Consider the following 20715-nt stretch of genomic DNA (forward strand, 5'->3'; position numbering starts at 1 on the left):
TATAGACTTTGCCTGAGGTCATCAGCTGGGGGAAAAGAAAAAAAAAAAAAAGGCTATCAAGCTGGACCAGAACCCAAGTCTTCTGATTCCAAAACTGATGTTTTTTCTTTCAAAACATCTTAAGCTTGCAAGAGTCTCAAACCAGCTACTTCCTTCCAGGACATATATCTTTTTTAAGGTTTCATGGGAAATACTGGGAAGATCTAGGGACTGGCTCTCCAGCTCCCTGCAAGGAAGCTGGTAAAAACTGAGCGGAAACTAACTCTGCTCTAAACCGTAGCTAGTCCTTAAAACAAGATAACCATCTCCGAAAGTACCCAAACACAAGGCTCATGCCCAGCTCTTACTTAGAGATGGCATGAGCAATTGGAGGAGGGCTATGACACTCTCTAGTCCAGATCTGAGTAGAAATGAGCAAGCAGGGGAAGAAGAGAGTATATTCCTTCCCCGTTAATGTTTTTAGGGACCCAGAGGCAGGACCACCAGCCCATCCAGCTCTGTCAATAACCCGGGTGAGGGTGAGAAGGTGGTAAAAGAGATGGGGAGGGAACGAGGAAAGAGATGAGGACAAGAATTGAACTATCGTGAGCATACAACAGCCTAAATCCTTCCTCTACTTGCAAAATTTGTCACATAAGTAATTCTGATATCCCCTTGTGGTTCTGAACATTGTTTAGAACACCCTTCAAGTACCTCAAAGTACTTTATAAACTGAGAAGAGTATGCATATTAGTAAAGTGGGGGGGAAACTGCTCCGCCAAAACCATATCCAGGTCCTCCCCTACCCACCACACAAACTTCCAACCCACAACTTCGTTGTAAAGTGATGGAAGACAGAAAGCGTAAGAGATTCTGGAAAGAGGATTCTGAAAGGTGAAAACAGAAGAAGTAGAGAGGAGTGTGGGAGGCACAGACGACCAGAGTATTTCAAGGACAGAGAGGCAGCCTAATACCTTTGTATCTTTCTTGGGGGACTCATTCTCCCATGGAAGGAAAACAAGATAGAAAAATGTGGCTCTGCTGAGGGAGGCGGAGAGACTGGAAATGGGAACTCAGGGATTCTAGCTGCCTAGTTCATCTCTATTCTGGAAACCTCTTCTTCATGGATGACAACCTCGAAACCCTTCAGTTCCCAAGTGGTGCTATTCAAAAAGAGGGGGCCCTAGAGTACCCAGCAAGGAGCAGGGGGCAGGGGCTGTGTAGAGACAGCACCCTCTCTTATCTTCAAAGAAAAAGGTCCTTCCTCTTCTCTGAAGTGCATTTCCGAACTGGAATGAACCCCCGGCCTTTCCCTGGCGCTGCTTCAGCTCAGCGCAGACTTAGGAGAAACATTCCCCAGAATGGAGGTGACCAGCCTGGCTGGGCAGATAACATGCTGACTTCAAGCCGCCAGCGCTGCTGTCCCCTGGGCCGACTACAGTCAGCTCTGGGGCAGATTCTTTGGTCTCAACCACGGAACTGGGGCCCTGCCTCCGACCAGCCTTCCCAGGCAACCCCAGGGGCAGGGGAGGATCTGTGGTCTCATTTCCTCTCCACCTTGGCTTCTTTTTTCACTTCATTGAAGATTAGCTATTTCCACCACAACCAGTTCCTGTTCTCACCAGCTGCAGCGGTTGTTTCCCCACAGACAGAGCTATGAAGCACTGGTGTGGCTGCCACCTGGACTGTCCCAGCTGCAGAAACAGACCCAGTAAGTCCTGAGCTAAAGGGCTTTTTCATCCCAGATAAAATAGCAGGGAGAAGAAATTAAGGGGCAGGAAGCAATTCCAAGAACTCTCCAGTGGAACTCTCCAGTGGATACACTGTTATCCATTTCATTATTATTTTAATCTTACATAATAGTTATATATGCTTTCATATATGAAAAATATTTTATAATGAACAAGTGTGGAAACATATACATTTATTACATAGAAATATGTATGTATAATAAATCCCAAGCAGAGAGCTAAGAACACATAAAAAAGATGGCCAAGTGCTCGCTTTGGCAGCACATATACTAAAATTGGAACGATACAGAGAAGATTAGCATGGCCCCTGCGCAAGGATAACACGCAAATTCGTGATGCGTTCCATATTTTTAAAGATGTTAAAAAAAAAAAAAAAAAGATGGCCAAAACACTTATGATGAAATGTTAAAAGAAATACAAATTAAAACAAAATACCATTGCTCACTAATTAAACTGGCAAAGGTGTTTAAAGTTAAACCATGCAGTAATGGTTAGCTTATGGAGAAAGGGAGACACACTATCAGTGGAAAAGACAACTGGTACAACTTTTTTAGAAGTCATACTTCTCAAAGGCCTTTAAAAGCAATTTATCCCAAGGAAATAATCAGAGATGCAAACAAATATTTATGCACAGAAAATTCATCACAGTGTTAATTATAGTAGCAAAAAGTGGAGACAGAGAGAAATATAAGGCAGTAATAAAATACTGTATTATGGAATACTTTACTAGCCATGAAATCATAAGACTGAAGAACATTTAGACAAATGAGAAAATGCTTCAAATAGTAAAATTAAAAATCAGTTTACAAAACAATATGCACACTATGACTCTAATTGTTAAAATATATATAAGTACATCAAAATGTTAATAGTAAATGGAGAGATTACAGGTGATTTTAATGCTCTTTATACTTTTCCATATGTTTTATACTTTTCACACTTTTTACTTCTAAATTTGCTTAATAAATATGTCTTATTTTCATAATCAGGAGAAAAGAAGCTATCCTTAATCCTGCAACATCCCTTTAAGGACACTCACATGAATTACTCACTTTTTTAAAAAAATGTGGGGCTTCCCTGGTGGCGCAGTGGTTGAGAGTCCGCCTGCAGATGCAGGGGACATGGGTTCATGCCCCGGTCCGGGAAGATCCTACATGCCGCGAAGTGGCTGGGCCCGTGAGCCATGGCCGCTGAGCCTGCGCGTCCAGAGCCTGTGCTCCGCAACGGGAGAGGCCACAACAATGAGAGGCCCGCGCACCGCAAAAAAAAAAAAAAAAAAAAAAGTGGAAATATGTATTTAGGACCTTAAAAACATTATATCCTACAATCTAGGAAGTTCAACTTGGGGTTTCTATCCCAAGGAAAACTCTAACTATTGAAAAGGTACACCAAGATGTTCATCACAGCATTGTTTATGATGGCAAACGAGGCAAACAACCTAAATGTCCAACAATAGGAGGAGAGTTAAGTAAACAATGGTACATTCACTTGATGGACCATTGTACAAGCATTTAAAAATGTTTACAGTGACTACCCTGGGAAAACTAATGAAATAACAAAAGCAAAAAAAAAAAATCCATGTTGGATAAATATATGTGTGTGTGTATACATACACACACACACACACACACACACACACGTTATTATCACAACATTGTACAAAACCCTGTGCAGAGGGCTCCCCTGATGGCACAGTGGTTAAGAATCTGCCTGCCAATGCAGGGGACAAAGGCTCGAGCCCTGGTCTGGGAAGATTCCACGTGCCGTGGAGCAACTAAGCCTGTGCACAACTACTGAGCCTGCACTCTAGAGCCCGCAAGCCACAACTACTGAAGCCCGTGCGCCTAGAGCTTGTGCTCTGCAACAAGAGAAGCCACCACAATGAGAAGCCCATGCACTGCAACAAAGAGTAGCCCCTGCTCTCCGCAACTAGAGAAAGCCTGCGCGAAGCAACAAAGACCCAACACAGTCAAAAATAAATAAATAAAATTAATTAATTAAAAAAAAACCCTATGCAGAGACAAAAACATGAAAAGTTTTAACACACATTGTTGGGCTTCCCTGGTGGCTCAGTGGTTAAGAGTCCGCCTGCCAATGCAGGGAATACGGGTTAGAGCCCTGGTCCGGGAAGATCCCACATGCCGCAGAGAACCTAAGCCTGTGAGCCACAACTACTGAGACTGAGCTTTAGAGCCCGCAAGCCACAACTACTGAAGCCTGCGCACCTAGAGCCTGTGCTCTGCGACAAGAAAAGCCACCACAATGAGAAGCCCACGCACCGCAGTGAAGAGTAGCCCCTGCTCGCCACAACCAGAGAAAAGCCTGCACGCAGCAACGAAGACCCAATGCCGCCAAAAATAAAACAATAAATTAAAAATAATAATAATAAAAAAATAAAACACATTGTCTCCATTTGCTAAAGGAATGGAGAAAATATGGACTTTTTCCTTCAACCCAGATCTTCAATCTTTTCTTCTTTCTAAATTGCTCAAACTTGTTTTTAGAGAATGAGTATTACTTTAAGAGAAAAAAGGAAAAAAGCTGAGTTTCCCTTTGAGCCATGAAAACATTCCCAAATCACAAGGAGTCCACTGCATCAGTTCCATCTCCCTCCCACCTACCCCTACACCTCCCCAATCTAAAGCAGGGTCGTATGGGAAAGTCAAGGAATGAGGTTTCTCTCTGTGGCCTAGGGTCTTCTCAGTGGGGTCTCTAAACGAGGGGGTTGCTCTGACAGCTGTCAAGGGCCCTTGCCCTCCCCCAAGTCCTATCCCAGCCTGAACTAATTCACCACAATCCCCAGGGCTGGGAAAAACATTTCCACCATGGCGATTTGGAACTTGATATTTAGTCCAAGTTTTTCCCAGCCCCTTTCTATGTCAAAGGAGGCCTCTCAAAGCCTCTTGACAACTAGCACCCAGGCCAGCTTAGCTCCCACATCAATGCTACACTTATAGCAAAACACCAAGTCATCAGTCTTCACCAGGGAAATGTGAAAGCAGGGGCCACGGCAGGGACAGCCCGTCACACAGCCCCACCCTCATGCCCTGAGAGCCTCCTCCTGAGGGATATCCAGGGCTTTTTCTGGCTTTAGAACCTTTAGACTTCGTTTCAAATCTGTAGTAAGCCAGTAAACAGAAAAATCAGGGCGCAAACACAGCAAAAGCAGACAGCTATTCTTTTAAAGCCATTAAAGCCCTCTGCCTCCCCTCTCTATCTAAGGAAAGGTCAGTACTGGCCAGCATACTAGCTTCTGAGCAACTAAGGTAGTAGACTAGTCGGGACCAAAACACAGAAGGGGGCTTTACCGGACCAGAGATCGGCTCTCATCCTGGTATTAATAAAGAGGAGCTCCAATAACTGACCATCCTAAACTTCTCAGTCCTCAACAGAATAGGGGCTGCTGCCAAGACAGGGGGTAAGGAAGGATCCCAAGGAAACAGTGTAACACAGCAGCTTCACAACCTTTTTTTTTTTTTGCGGTACGCGGGCCTCTCACTGTTGTGGCCTCTCCCGCTGCGGAGCACAGGCTCCCGACGCGCAGGCTCAGCGGCCATAGCTCAGGGGCCCAGCCGCTCTGCGGTATGTGGGATCCTCCCGGACTGGGGCACGAACCCGTGTCCCCTGCATCGGCAGGTGGACGCTCAACCACTGCGCCACCAGGGAAGCCCCACAACCTTTTTAATATCAGGGCACACCTAGAAAATACTATTTGCACAGTAAGTACACAGGGTAAATGGTGGAAGCTGATCCAGCCAGACGGGACCAATCTGGGACCTGAGCTGCTGCCAGGGCTGAGGGGATCAGTATCCCAGCATACCAGTAGGAAAGCCCTGGGTTAGGGCACTGGGCTGGGGTAGGACTATGTCCTGCACAAATCACCTCATGGCTTCAGACCTCGAGCTCTCCAACCTCGGCTGACAGGCTGTGGGTCAGATCATGTGTCTGCACCAGAAAGCTGGGAGCCTGTGGTCTTGACTCAGCAATGATACAACTTCCCCAGCCAGGGTGCTTTTCAGGGGGGGTTTCCATAGATACATTGGGACTGGGGAAGCCCTCCATGTAACAGCAGCAGCATATCCTGAGTCTGGCTATACAGAATGGGGTAACTGGTTTCATCAGATTTCTGAACTTAAAATACCATTTTGGGAATACAAGTGATCTCAGATCTGAGTCACTGCTGAGAGTTACACATTTAAAAACTACCATTTACCAAGCATATAGTAGATACCAGACTCTGCTAACTAAGTACTTAACTTCTAGTTTCGTTAAATTCACACAATAACCTCATGTGGCAAATACTATTATTATCCTCATTTATAAGAGGAAACTGGGACTCAAAGAGATTAAGTAACTTGATTGAGGTCAAACACTTTTCTAACTGGAGACTGTGAGAAGCCAGTTATTTGAGCCCACTTTGACTTGAAAATCCATATGCTTAACCAGGACACCAGTACATCACTTCAGCAAAACCAACAAATAGCTTGTCCATAAACCAAATCAATCTGGGGAAGAAAATGGTGTAAAAGGAGCAACCTGTCTGACTCTTTTACACAATCAAGAAAAGAAACTAATCTATATTGAGTACCTACTGGGTGCCAAGCACCTTATATACACACCTCACTTAATTCTCAAAATCCCACCAGGATGGGAATCATTAGCCCCATTGTACAGATGAGCAAATCTAGGCTCAGAGAGGTTAAGACAATTGCTAAGACACAGCTCCTGCTTTTTCTACCGTACTATGCTTCTCCTGACTGTCAGGAAATATACCTGAGCCTGTTCCAGGGTCAAATATCCAATAGTCAGTACTGTTCCCAAAGGATAGTGGAAAGGGCATGTTTTAGGAACAGAGGAAAGAGGGATCTTTAAGAGTCCCTAGCGAAGAACTCAAATCCCCAAGAAAGCATGATTTCCCTGTGTTAGAAAACTGAGGTAAAATCTCCTCCTTTCCTAAGACAGCTAACTAGCCCTGGCCTGCCCTGTTCCAACTCCCCATTAGCAGTGGCTCAGGCACACAGTAACAAGGCCAAAACAAAAGCCACGAGGAAACAAATCAAAACTTTATGCTGAAAGTTAGGCTTACAAGTGGGTGGTACGGTCCCCGGTTTGACCTAGGCTCTCTGGCTAGTAATCAGGATACCATACGCATTTTGTAAATATTAAGCCATTAATCTGCCAACTAAACAAATGTGTCAACCAAACTCCAGTGAGGACATGACCAACTCTGGTTCTGAGCTCTCACAACAAACAGCCTGGTAGCGCCTACCTAAGGCAGCCCCCTACCCAGTCCACCTCTGAACATCCCTTTACATCCCTTTTTCTCCAATTTCTGTAGCTACCTCATGCCACTCCATGGGGGTTTTCACACCCCCACTGGAGGGCAGATTCCCTCCCACTCTTTTCCCCCAACAGTTGAGCTCTTGTTTGCAAGGGCACTAAGTCCCAGGCTCTCCTCAGCCTCTGAGATGGCCACAGCACATTAGTAATCACTGACTCACCCCATCCCCCTGAGGATGCTGGGGGAAAGGCAGAGGGCCACAAGACATGTGGCCCAGATCCCTTTGGCCCTTCACAAAGCTGATGGGCAGATAGGTGCCAGCTTCCCCCTGGAACCCCGTGAACCCTCTCTGATCTGGCTATGGTGCCAGTGGGCTGATGTCAGGCTCTGCACCATCAGAGAGGCCAGGATCTCTAGACAGCTTCACTGGTGCCAACAGATCTAATCTTCCTATTCCAAAGCAGATGAAATCCAATAAGGCTGCTAAGTCACAACTTAACCGTCCTCACAGGCAAAGGCAAACTCAGCCCTTCAGGCCATAGTAACAATAACGGCAGCATTAACACTGCCTCTTAGAGAGTTCTTTGAGGAACTGGGAACTATTTCCCCAAGTTTCTGTGCTCTATTTCCCCAAGTTTCTCTAAGATTTACCTCTGTTAGCAAACGTTCCTTCACCTAGCTCACTTTCTTTCTCCAAAACTTCATTTTTAGCTCCAACATATTCTCTGCCTCCATCTCAGTGATACCAGCTCAGATGCTCTCTGTCCACAGAGCCACCGACATCAATGTCCAGTTCCCACATCAAAGAAGAATCCCAAAGTCAGCTCTAAAAACTCATCCATACAGATCATTTAGGAACCTACAGAAAGACTAAAAAGCAGCACAGGCAAAAAACACAAACCAGCCACTAGGGCTTAACATAAAAGGGGTTGTGCGGGGTGGGGGCGGGGGGGAGAGGTAGGATGGTTTGTGTATTGTTTCAATTGGAAAAATACACTAGTGAAATGGCTTATCCACATGTTCAGCTCTTTTAGGCAAACCCACTGTAACTTTGCAGGATGCCTGCAGGCCGTTCTGAAAACAAGTAGAATGGCATCACTCTTTATTCCACCCCCTTCACGAGCTGCCAGTCCCCCTCCATTCCCCCTCCTCTCCCCCAAACATCTGGTCTGGGCTGGGAGTAGGACCCACTCCCTGGAAAGCCTCCATGTTAACATGAGAGGCGGTCTCCCCAGTCAGAGAACCCGGACTTAGGCTGGGGAGTGGGCCGGCCCTGAGCTTCTGAATTCCCCCGCACCAGCCAAAGGTTTAGGAATGAGAATCCTAGGGACATGCGGAGACTGTCAGGGAAGTGAGGAGAAGTGCGAAGGGCGGCAGAAGGGGAAGGGAAGAGGAAGAAGTCTGGATCCTGGGGCGGTCCCGGGTTGGGGACCCCTCCTCCTAAGTGTCCAGCGGTTGAGGCGTCGGTCGGGAGGTCCCCGACGGGGCTGCTCAGAGGTTCCTGGTAGGCGCTGGGGGCCGAGACCCATCGGGGGCCCTGACTGAAGGGGTGGGCCGGACCAAGGAACCCACCCGGGGCGCTGGGACCTGCGGGGCGGTAGGAGGGGGAAGGGACTAGGCTCAGCTCTCACCAGCACCAAGGCGAACCTCTCTTCCAGCTCACAGGGCTCAGGCATCGGCATTTTGCCGGGCGGCGGCAGCAGCGAGACAGAGGGAGGCTCGCCCTGGCTGCCCTCGGCGCTCTCCAGGTTGCCCATAGCGGCGGGGCCCCCTCGGGGGCCTCAGCCCCCCACCTCCACGCCCGGGGGTCTTTGGCGCGGCCGTTCGGACCCGACTCCTCCCTCAGCGCCGGCTACCCCAATCCCGACTCCTCCGCCGGGTCGGGGGCTCCTCGGGGTCCGGCAGGAGGCGGCGCAGCGGACAGCGGCACCAAAGCGACAGGAACCACGGCCACGGCTCTAGCTCACACCCGCGGCCTCGCCGCTCTCGGCGCGCCGCCCCGGAGCTGCCCCTCCCCGCCCCCCGCGTTCTTTCCCTCCCCTCCCCACCTCGCTTCCTCCCACCCACTCCCGGCTGGGACTCCCGCTTCCCCCCCGAGCGCTGACTGCAGCCGCGCGCCTCGCGCCCCATTCATGAAGGCCCCGCCTCTCGCCCACGGCCCTCTCGGCCGGCCCGCCCCGCCCTGCCCCCGCCTGCGCCCGATTGACTGCCGCAACTGCCAATCACAGCGCCTCCGGCCCCCGGCTGCCTCGCGCCTGGCGCTTGGCGCACCCTGGCGGCCCTGGTGCGTATCTAATCATCGCAGTTGCTGACGCGGGAAACAGCCCTTTTCCACAACAGCTCATAATGTGTACAAATAAGTAAGATATAGGGTACAGTGTGAAAAGATAACGACGAGAGAAGTAGAAACAACTAGGATGCTCAGAAGTGGGAGAGAGACCACATCTGTTAAAGAGTCATGGTAAGGGAGATCATATTTGAACCGGCCATTTAGGGACGGGGAATACCTTAACTGACAGAGACAGGTGAAAAGGCATTTAGGAGGAGAGGACCTTACCAACGTTCAGGGGTTGATCTAGTTGGAGGTGAAAATGGAGGGGCAGGAGAAGAATGCTGTTCTGGACTAGGTCTGATGGGTGGGTCATCATTTATGATGTGATGGACATCTGTTGTTTCTGCTGGCCAAATCTACATCCCTCTTCTTCAAGTGATAGCACCCCATTTCCTTTTAGGGAACTACATTCCCCTGTTCTCAGTCTACGTAGAGCTGAACTTCACCCCCATCCCAGGAAGCCCCATGACCCAGGCCTGGCCAGTCACAGCATTTTCTTGCTCTACCTTTAGAGACTGTTTTAGGGATTGACACTTAACCCAAGCCAGAATATAAAACTCATTTCTAAGGCTTTCACTGGAATAATCAGGAAAGAGGCACTCTCTTCCCATTAAGGCTGCTGGATTGTGAGAATGTAACTCTGGAGCTGCTGGTAGCCATCATGCCATTACCCGTAACACCTCAAGCCTTTTTGAGAATGAAGTCAATGCAGAGGAAAGCGAAGCTAAGAGATAGAGTTCTAATAGCATGCTGAGAACCTGACTCCAACCATTTTCATTCATTTATTCAACAAATATTTACTGAAGAGTTCATTATAGGTCAGATACTGTTTTAGGCATTGAAGATACAGCTGTGAACAAAAACAGGCATACAGGGAATTCCCTGGTGGCCCAGTGGTTGGGACTCTGTGCTTCCACTGCTGGAGGCCTGGGTTGATCCCTGGTTGGGGAACTAGGATCCTGCAAGCCGCGCTGCACGGCCTAAGGAAAAAAAAAAAGAAAAGAAAAAAAAAAGGCATACATCTTGCTCTCCTGGAATTTACATTCTGGGTAGGAGAAGAGACAAACAATAAACTAAATAAGTAAAATGTACAGATGTTAGTGATCCATGTTAATACAAATAAAATTGAAAGGGGATAGAGGTGGAAGGGTGTTACAATTTTAAATAAGACGATCAGAGCAGACCTCACTATTAAGATAACATTTGGATAAAGATCTGAAGAAAGTGAGGAATTAAGCCATGTGACTATCTGGAGGAAGAATGATCCAAACAGAGGGAATGATGGGTACATACTATGCCTGATGTGTTAGAGGAACAGAAAGGAGGCCAATGTGGCTGGAGTGCATTGAGCAAAGGAAAGAGTAGTAAAAGATGAGGTCAGAAAGGTAACGAGAAGCCATATTGTGCGGGGCATTGTAGGCTGTTGCAATGACTTTGGTTTTTCTCTAAGTAGGATCAGTAGCCATTGGAAGATTTTGAGCAGAGGAGTGACATGATCTAACTTATGTTTTAAAGGATCTTCTGGCTCTTGCATGGAAAATAAATGGAATAGAGGCATGGGCAGGAAGACCAGTTAGGTTAGGTGAGAGATGATGGTAGTTTGGAGTGAGGTAGTAGCTGTACAGGTAGAGAGAAATGGTCAGATTTTCAATGGATTGAAAGTAGAACCAATATAATTATTTGACAGTTTGGAATGTGGAAGGCGAATGAAAGTTAACTCCAAAGCATTTGACCTGAGCAACTGGGAGAGTGGAGTTTTCATTAACTGAAATGGAGAAAGATTGTGGGAGGAGTAGATTTGGTGAGGGACAGCCAGAAAGGGAAGATCAGGAACAGTGCTTTGGCCATGTTGAGCTTGATTCGCTGATTGGACATCCAAGTAGAGTTAGCCACCAGGCATTTGGGTATGTATGAGACTGGAGATCCAGGCTGGCAATATCAATTTAAAAATCATCAGGGGGTACTTCCCTGGTGGCGCAGTGGTTAAGAATCTGCCTGCCAATGCAGGGGCACGGGTTCGATCCCTGGGCCAGGAAGATCCCACATGCCGCGGAGCAACTAAGCCTGTGAGCCTAGATCCCATGCTCCGCAACAAGAGAAGCCACCGCAGTGAGAAGCCCTCGCACCGCAACAAAGAGTAGCCCTCACTCACCGCAACTAGAGAAAGCCCGCACGCAGCAACAAAGACCCAACACAGCCAAAAATAAATAAACTTACAAAAATTATCAGGACACTTCCTTGGTTGCGCAGTGGTTAAGACTCTGAGCTCCCAATGCAGTGGGCCCGGGTTTGATCCCTAGTCAGGGAACTAGATCCCACATGCCGCGGAGCAACTGAGAGTTTGCATGCCACAACTGAGCCCGCCTGCCGCAACTAAGACCCAGCACAACCCCCCCCCCAAAAAAAATTGCTTAAAAATGAAAATCATCAGCATATTGATGCAATCTAAAGCTGGTAGGTTCTACTTTTTTGTAAGTCAGTCTGAGTTAGGTTTCTGTTGTTTACAACCAAAAAGTGAAGTCCCTGTCTTTGCAAACCATTGAAACTCCCAAAAAGCTCAGCCTCCTCCATTCAGTTGGACAAATCAGTTAACTCACATCTTATGCCCTCTCCTCCTCCCCCCACCCCAAACACACTTTCCCAATTGCTGTAGCAGACTCTTCTAGGACAGATGAGTTATAGCACAACTGAAGACTTCCACTAGACAAAAAATTTAGAATTCAAGAGAGGAAATAACTCATCAGTCATTTATTATGGATTCTCAAGGAACATGTAGCAGAAAGGAGAGACTTGACAGTAAACAGCAATGTATTCACTTTGGTGCAGTTTCTTTGTCCCAAACCTTTTATTTTTGGTTTTATTTGATCACCAAATATACATACTCTAGGATCTTCTGGAGTCTGCTAGATTACTTCTTTCATTGTTAACTCTCTGCTCACCCACCTTCAAAGCTTTCTTACTTTATACAGATAAAGCCAAAACTTAATCTGGTGTTCAATGATCTGTATCATCTCCAAACCCCAATGCCCCTTTAATCTACGTTTCCTATCTTACCTGGCTCTAATATTCAGAAACCCTTTACTTCAGCTGGAAAGGTCCATCTCCTAACATTAGCTGTGCATTCTTATGTCTTCAGCTTTGTTCTAGACAGAATAATGGCTCCCCAAAGTACCACATCCTAATCCCCAGAACCTGTGAATATGTTATTTTATGTGGCAAAAGGGACTTTGCAGACAAGATTAAGGATCTTGAGATGAGAAGGTTATCCTGGATTATCTGGGTGGGCTCAGTGTAGCCACAAGGGTCCTTAAAGGGGGAGGCAGGAGGGTCAGAATGAGAGGAGATGTGACAACAGAAGCAGAGGTTAGAGTGATGCAGGGTCACCAGCCAAAGAATGCAGCAGCCTCTAGAAACTGGAAAAGGTAAGGAAGCAGATTCTCCCCTAGAGCTTTTAGAAGGAACACAGCCCTAACACTTTAATTTTAGCCCTGTAGGACCTGTTTTCAGACTTCTAACCTCTAGAACTGTAAGATAATAAATCTGTATTGTTTTAACCCACTAAGTTTGTGGTAATTTGTTAGAACAGCAATAGGAAACACATACACTCCTGCTGTGTCCCTGACCTGGATTTCTGCTTTCTTCTGTGCGGCCTATTCAAATCCACCCCCACCCCAGGTTCAGCATAATCTTTGGTATTTAACAAAATGCAACAAACTCTATTGGATGCTTATCACATGCAAAGCATCTGGCTAACTACCAGTAGATAAAGACGGCAAGATACAAAGATGAGTGAGAGACTCCCCCCTCCCCACTTCAAAAGAGCTCAGAGTCTGGAGCAGAGGCGGTCAGGTAGAGAGGAGGAGGAGTAAGGACGAAGTTTGAAGGCACCAGATAGGATAATTGGTGTTATTTTAGTGGATACCAGCTTTTAAATCCCATCCTGGATTTCTCCCAGATTTAAATGATCATAATTCTTATTTCCTCTACTTTTCCTTTGGAACTTAATTCAGTGATAATATTACTGAGAGTCTACTACATGCAAGACACTGGGCTAGGTGCCATGGAGGATACCTGATAAATAACTCGTGGTTCCTCTACTGCCTTTTGTTGTTTAGTTTTTTTGTGTATGTCTTGTCTGGGTGGTGGGGTTTTTTGGTTTGTTTATGTAAGACATGCGTATTCAGTACCTGCTTTGTTTCAAGTACAAAAGAAGATTCAGTGATGAATAAGTGTCTTTCAGGTTCTCAGAATCTAGTAGGAAAGACTCTGAAAATAGTGTTTACAAAACGATGTGGTAAGTTTTGTAATAGAAGGTTGTGCAAAGTGCTGCCTAAGGCTTCAGGGAGCAGATGACATTTGATCCAGGGCTGAAGGATAAATAGAGGTGCCAGTGGAAAAAGTGAGACAGTGTGAATGAGAAGGTGATGGAAGGAGGGGTGATCAGGAAGGGGAAAAGGCATTTCAGGAAGGAGGAACCATACAAGTGAAAATGGAGAACTGTGAAAAAAGCACAGAATGTCTGAGCACTGGTAAGAATTTCAGTGAGTCTGGGGCATAGGGTATGTAGTGGGAGGACAGGAGACAAAGCTAGAAAGGCATGGGAATCAAGTTTAGAGGAGTCTCATGCTCAGCTGAGTCTTTTATGCTGTAGATAGTCCTGTGTCCTAGTCAGTTTTTTGTTTTTTTTAAATTAATTAATTTATTTATTTATTTATTGGCTGTGTTGGGTCTTCATTGCTGTGTGCGGGCTTTCTCTAGTTGTGGTGAGCGGGGGCTACTCTTTGTTGCGGTGCGCAGGCTTCTCATTGTCGTGGCTTCTCTTGCTGTGGAGCACGGGCTCTAGGCGCGTAGGCTTCAGTAGTTGTGGCACGTGGGCTCAGTAGTTGTGGCTTGCAGGCTCTAGAGCTCAGGCTCGGTAGTTGTGGCGCACGAACTTAGTTGCTCCGCGGCATGTGGGATCTTCCCGGGCCAGGGCTCAAACCTGTGTCCCTTGCATTGGCAGGCAGATTCTTAATCACTGCACCACCAGGGAAGCCCCATTAAGTATACACTTTGGAAGGATTCCTTTAGCAGCATTTGAGAAAACAGAGAGGTCTGCAGAGATGATACGGAGAAGACAAGGGCCTGAACAGAATCAGGATGGGGGATGAAGAGAAGTAAAACAGGCTAGGGGGGCGGGGGGGAGGCGGAGATTACATTAGTCTGCTCAGGCTGCTGTAGTAAAATACCAGAGACTGGGTGTCTTAAACAACAGAGATTTATTTTCTCACAGTCTTGGAGGCTAGAAATCCAAGATCAAGGTGCCATCAGGGTTGGTTTCTGGTGAGACCTCTCTTCCTGGCTTGTAGATGTCTGCCTTCTCGCTGTGCCCTCGCCTGGGCTTTCCTCTGTACTCATATGGAGAGAGGGCTCTAGTGTCTCTTCCTCTTCTTAATAAGGACACCGTCCTGTCGGATTAGCACCCCACCTTTATGACCTCCTTTAACCTTAACTGCCTCCTTAAAGGCCCTGTCACCAAATACAGTCACGTTGTCCACGTACAAATTTGGGGAGGACACAATTCAGTCTATAACAGAGATATACCTGCCATAGAATCAACAAGACTTAGGTACCTATTTGATAATAGTGACTAATATTTTTATAGTGCTTTATAATTTACAACATTGTTTTTCACATCCACTATCTGGTTTGACCTTCACAACACTGTGGGAGGGAGATACTATCATTATCCTCATTGCATAGATGAATAAACAGACTAAAAGAAGTTAAATAATATGTCCAAGACCTTATAGCTAGTAAGCAGAGACCCTGGCACTGAACCTGGCTGTGGACTTGGAATCCCATGCCATTCTGATTCTCTTGTGAGAAGTGAGGGGGTAAAGAGGACTGAAAAGTTGAGGCCAGCTTGAGGTTGCCTTACCCTTAGTCTCTAGGGAAGCCCAGGATCTCTCTTAGGTCAACTGCGTCCACCCCCTTACTCAAAATGCTTTCAAACTCCTGCCTCCGCCTGCTCTCTCCCCATCTAGGAAGCGCCTACATTATCCCCAGCCGCCTCCTCTAAGGTCTTTAGAGACACACATCTGCTCTGTCCTCTCTCTCCTGGGGAGGTATGTGTGTGTGTGTGTGGAGGGGATGTGAATACAGAAATTTAAAACTTTTTCATAATAACTTAAACTGTTATTGTAGAAGGATCTTCCCCTTCCTCTTGGCTGGCTAATTCCTATTCATCCATCAAAACTAGGCTTACAGGTCACCTCTTTCATGACTTCTCCAAATTTGATGAGAACATGTCTATGAGCACATAGTTTCCTAATATATCTCTGTCATCAGATCATGAATCATCAGATTGTGTAAGCTCCTTCAGGGCAGGCTGATATTCTTAGTATCTAGCAACAGCACCCACTTTGTGTCTGTTACATGCTCATTGAACAAATGAATGATTTCATACATTGTGACATTCTTCCCACACCACTGAGCCCTTTTACTCTTCATCATTCCTCTCAGATACAGTCTGACTGCTTGTATGACTGAGGGTTCAATGCAGGAAACAAAAAAGCCCTCCAAGTAGTACAAGGATATGAAGACATAGGTGCTTACAAAATCAATTGGAAAGTCTAGAGGGGCCCACTCTGGGCTGAAAACTCTAGCAATGAGCTCCAGAACATGATAAAAGTGCTCTGCCAGGGAAGGTGCTACCTCTGCCATAGTCAGAGAGGGTGGGGCACCTAGAGGTCTCCACTGATGATGGAGCTTGAGAACAAGTGGTTGCCAACTGTCATCCAAGGATCTGGAATCTATGATCAGGACACTGCCGCTGCTACACTCTGATGCAACCACCTCTCAATATTTGCAAAGCTTGAGACGTCACTGGATTACTGCAGTAGAAACAGATCACATCTCTATGGGCTTGCTTGCCTGGAGAAATAGCCCAGGCAGCAGCATGATGGCCTTTGTCTCACTTCTGCCTTCTAAATCTCACCTGCGTACATCTGACTGGCTACAGGGTATTCTGAGAAATATAATCCTTATCTTTTCAGCCTCTGCAGTATAGGAAAGCACACTAGAAGGAAAATACATGCTGGGAATGTGGGAATATATGCTGAATGCTAATAAACTATATCCACTACTCTGCTTGTGTGAAAATCCACCCAATGTCTTAATCACCCGCAACTGGGTCTCTTCCTCCTCCCCCACCCCCCTTGCCTAGGGCCCCTCCCGGTGACTGTCTCTGGCCCTGTCTCTTCAGTCTTCTCCTTCAGGCTACAGTTTACCCTTTTCTGTGACCTGTGTGAGGCAAAATTTCTTAGTTATCCTTAGCACAATCCTTAAAAAGACAAATGGATATACTGGACTTCATCAAAATTAAAAACTAATGCTCTTTGAAACGTATTGTTAAGAGAACTAAAAATAAGCCACGAACTAGGAAAAACTATTGCAAATCACATATCTGACAAAGGACTTGTATCCAGAACATAGAAATAGCTCTCAAAAATCAATAATAAGAATGGAACTTCCGGGCTTCCCTGGTGGTGCAGTGGTTGGGAGTCCGCCTGCCGATGCAGGGGACGCAGGTTCGTGCCCCGGTCCGGGAAAATCCCACATGCCACGGGGTGGCTGGGCCCGTGAGCCATGGCCGCTGAGCCTGTGCTCCACAACGGGAGAGGCCACAATAGTGAGAGGCCCGTGTACCACAAAAACAAAAGGGGGACATGGGGAAGTTTGGGGGGACAATGGATATGTTCATTATCTTGATTATAATGATGGTTTCATGTCAAAAACTCACGAAATTATACACTTTAAATGTGTGCAGTTTATTATATACCAATTATACCTAAATAAAGTTATTTAAGTATTAAAGCAGAGACATTTGGACTAGGGGGAAAAAAACCCTATACGCCTTGTGTATATTCACTTACGTGATTTGTTGTTGTTTTTGCCACACCACGTGGCTTGCGGGATCTTAGTTCCCCGACCACGGATCAAACCCACCTGCCCAGTCCACCCCCCTCCCGCCCCCCCACCCCCTTCCCTCAGGCCCCAGCAGTGAAAGAGCGGAGTCCTAGCCACTGGACCGCCAGGGAATTCCCTCACTTCCCTCACTTATGTGATTGTTTGATGTCTGTCTTCCCCAGTAGAGTGAAAACTCCATAATGGCTGGGGCCGTGCCTATTTACATCTCTAATGTTTAACATAGAATCTGGTGCATGTTAGGGATTTGACAGATATTTGTTGAAGAAAGAAAAGAGAGAGAGAACAGTTGAGAATAACTCCAAGTTTTAACCCTGAGTGAAAGAGAGAATGCGTTGTTGTTGATAGATGTGGAGGAATGAGGAGGAAAGGCAGAGATGGTACAGTCTGAGAGGGTGAAGGGGATCCAGGTAACGCTGTGCCAGCAAAGCCAAAGGAACACGGAGTTTCAGAGAGGAGAAGAATTAGGAAAAAGCCTTTGGATTTTTGGATTCAGCAGTTAGAAGGCATTGGCTTCCCCGAAGACAGTGATTTCAGACAGAAGCCAGGTTGTTTTTCCTTCCCCCAGTCTTCCCCAAACACAAAACACAAAACTTCCCTATACAGTAAGATATCCATTTGGTTCCCTCCGTCTTCACAAGTGGCCATTTTAGCCCAAGCCCTCATTCTCTCTCACTTTTTCTGTTCCAATAGCTTAACTCCTTTCTTGGATGCCACTCTTGTTCTCTTTTGTTAGAATGTTGGTTTTAAAACCCTAATCAGGTCATGTGCCTAGATCTTCCACAGAATCTCCATGTCATTTAGTTCCCCTCTTTACCCCAAGGATTGGCACCCAAATGTGTTCAAGCTGTGAAACTCTCAAGCTATGTCACATTATCAGCTGGAATCAAGAATGGAAACTAAGTAAGGGTATTAGTTATATATTTCTGCCTAACAAATAACCCCAAAACTTTGAGGCTTGAAACAAAAACAACCAAAGCAACGTTTATTATCCTACAGTTTCTGAGAGTCAGGAATCTGGGAGAGGCTTTGCTGGGTGCTTCTGACTCAGGATGTCTCATGAGGTTGCAATAAAGCTATCGACTGGAGCTCCAGTCATCTGAAGACTTGACTACCTTTTTTTTTTTTTGGCTGTGTTGGGTCTTCGTTGCTGCACTTGGGCTTTCTCTAGTTGTGGTGCGCGGGCTTCTCATTGCGGTGGCTTCTCTTGTTGTGGAGCATGGGCTCTAGGTGCACGGGCCCAGTAGTTGTGGCTCGTGGGCTCTAGAGTGCAGGCTCAGTAGTTGTGGTGCACAGGCTTAGTTGCTCCGCAGCATGTGGGACCTTCCCGGACCAGAGCTTGAACCCGTGTCCCCTGCATTGGCAGGCATATTCTTAACCACTGCACCACCAGGGAAGTGGTGTATTTTATTTTTATTTTTTTCTTTTTTGGCTGCGCCACATGGCTTGCGGGATCTTAGTTCCCTGACCCTCGCCCTCGGCAGTGAAAGCACAATTCTTAGCGACTGGACCGCCAGGGAATTCCCTTGACTCCTTTTAAGATGCCTCACTCACAAGGCTGTTGGCAGGATGCCTCAGTTCCTTGCTAGTTGTTGGCAAAAGACCTCAGTTCCTGACCACCTGGGCCTTTCCACAGGGCTGCTTGAGTGTCCTCCTGACATGGAAGCTGGTCATGAGTGATCAGAGAGAGAGCAGAGAGGAGGCTGCAGTGCTTTTTCTGACTTAGTCTTCCTAATCTTCATCACTTCCACTTTATAGGTAGTCCCCAACTTACCATTGTTAAACTTACAGTTTTTCAACTTTATGAAGGTGTGAAAGTGATACATATTCATTAGAAACTGTAGTTAGAATTTTGAATTTTAATCTTTTCCTAGGCTATTGATATGCAGTACCATACTCTTTCCTGATGCTGGGCAGAAGCAGGGAGCTGCAGCTCCCTGTCAGTCATGTGATCATGAGGATAAACAACTGATACACTTACAACCATTCTATACCCACACAACTGTTATATTGCTCATTTTCAGTATGGCATTCAATAAATTACATGAGATATTCAACATTTTATTATAAAATAGACCTTGTGTTAGATGATTTTGCTCAACTGTAGGCTGATAATATAAGTGTTCTGAGCACATTTAAGGTAAGCCAGGCTATGATGCTGGGTAGGTTAGATATATTAAGTGCATTTTCTACTTAAAATATTTTCAATTTTTGATGAGTTTATTGGGATATAGCCCCATTGTAAGTTGAGGAAGATCTATATTCTATTTATTAGAAGCAACTCATTAAGTCCAGCTTGTGCTTGAAGGGAGGAGAATTAAGCTCCAGCTCTTGAAGGGAGAAGTGTCAAGGAACTTGTGGACCTATTTTAAAACCATCACAGTAAGGCAAAGAAAAAAAGATATGTTGAAGCCTTAAGGAAGAAAAGATTTGTGTCATTAGTTGTGAATAGTGATGCAAGAAGTCAGTGCAGTAAGCAACGGTTATACAAATGTAGTGCCTTTCTACTGAAATCGAGTCCCCCTAAAACCGAGTTTCCCTGTGGAGTTTATGATTAACCTCTCTATCCAAAACTTTATTCCCTTTCCGGTCCCCTCTGACCTCAATCCTGTACTAACTGAGTGCTAATCAGTCAGAGTCAGATGGCTAAAATTGCTGTTGTCAATAACAGCATTAATGACTAAAACTGCTGTTGTAGATAATATCACTACCGTACAAACTCAGATTGTTTCTCCAGGGCAAGATGAGCTAACAGACCCCCAAGCCATGGACCACCTGGCCAGAGACTCATAAACCAGAGATACCCTGGCTTCCAAAACTATGATTAAGAAGTGTCACAGAACTATCACAAGATGATCATTAATCCCAGCCTCTTTGCTCTTACCCTTTAAAAAGCCCCTAACTCAGAGACTGAGTGGGAAAGGATCTGAGGCTTGTCTCCCACTCCCTTACTTGGCACCCTGCAATAAATCCTTACTTTGCTGCAAACTCCCGCTGTCAGAGGTTGGTTTTCTGCACCTTGGGCACAGGAGCCCTTTGCTCTGTTTCACTACCTGCACTACATGACAGAGGCAGGACCAGGGAAAGCAGATGAAGAGGTTGGCCAAGTGTTTGGGGCTTGGAAGTGGTGATGGGATAGCAGAGTGTAGACTTTAGAGTGCTGGGAGATACTAAAGTAATTGATCTGGAACGCAGACTGAAGCTCCACAGTAAAATGGAGAGAGTTAATTACTTCTAAGAATGAAGCATCTCTCATAGCTCTTTACAGAAACTAACTTAATCTATTTGAGTTTCAGATTCCTCATCTGTAAAATGGAACTAATAATATCTGCATTACCTTCTCCACTGAGTTGTTATACAGATAAAGTGAAATTACAGATGGAAAATTACTCTGAAAAGAGTAA

General features: G+C 46.0%; 1 protein-coding gene across 3 annotated transcripts in view; it reads right to left on the minus strand.

Annotated features, from left to right (window-relative positions):
* FMNL3 (formin like 3) overlaps positions 1-8768 on the minus strand; it is a gene marked incomplete at both ends in the record, with an annotated part of 54914 nt that extends 46146 nt beyond the window's left edge. For all 3 annotated transcript variants that reach the window (XM_079714450.1, XM_079714449.1, XM_079714448.1), the window contains one exon: positions 8643-8768. In XM_079714450.1, the coding sequence (XP_079570576.1) occupies positions 8643-8768 (126 nt within the window). The remainder of the gene's footprint in view (positions 1-8642) is intronic.
* Positions 8769-20715: the final 11947 nt, after the last annotated feature.

The sequence above is a fragment of the Hyperoodon ampullatus genome, assembly GCF_949752795.1.
Source record: "Hyperoodon ampullatus genome assembly, chromosome: 11".
Lineage (NCBI taxonomy): Eukaryota > Metazoa > Chordata > Mammalia > Artiodactyla > Ziphiidae > Hyperoodon > Hyperoodon ampullatus.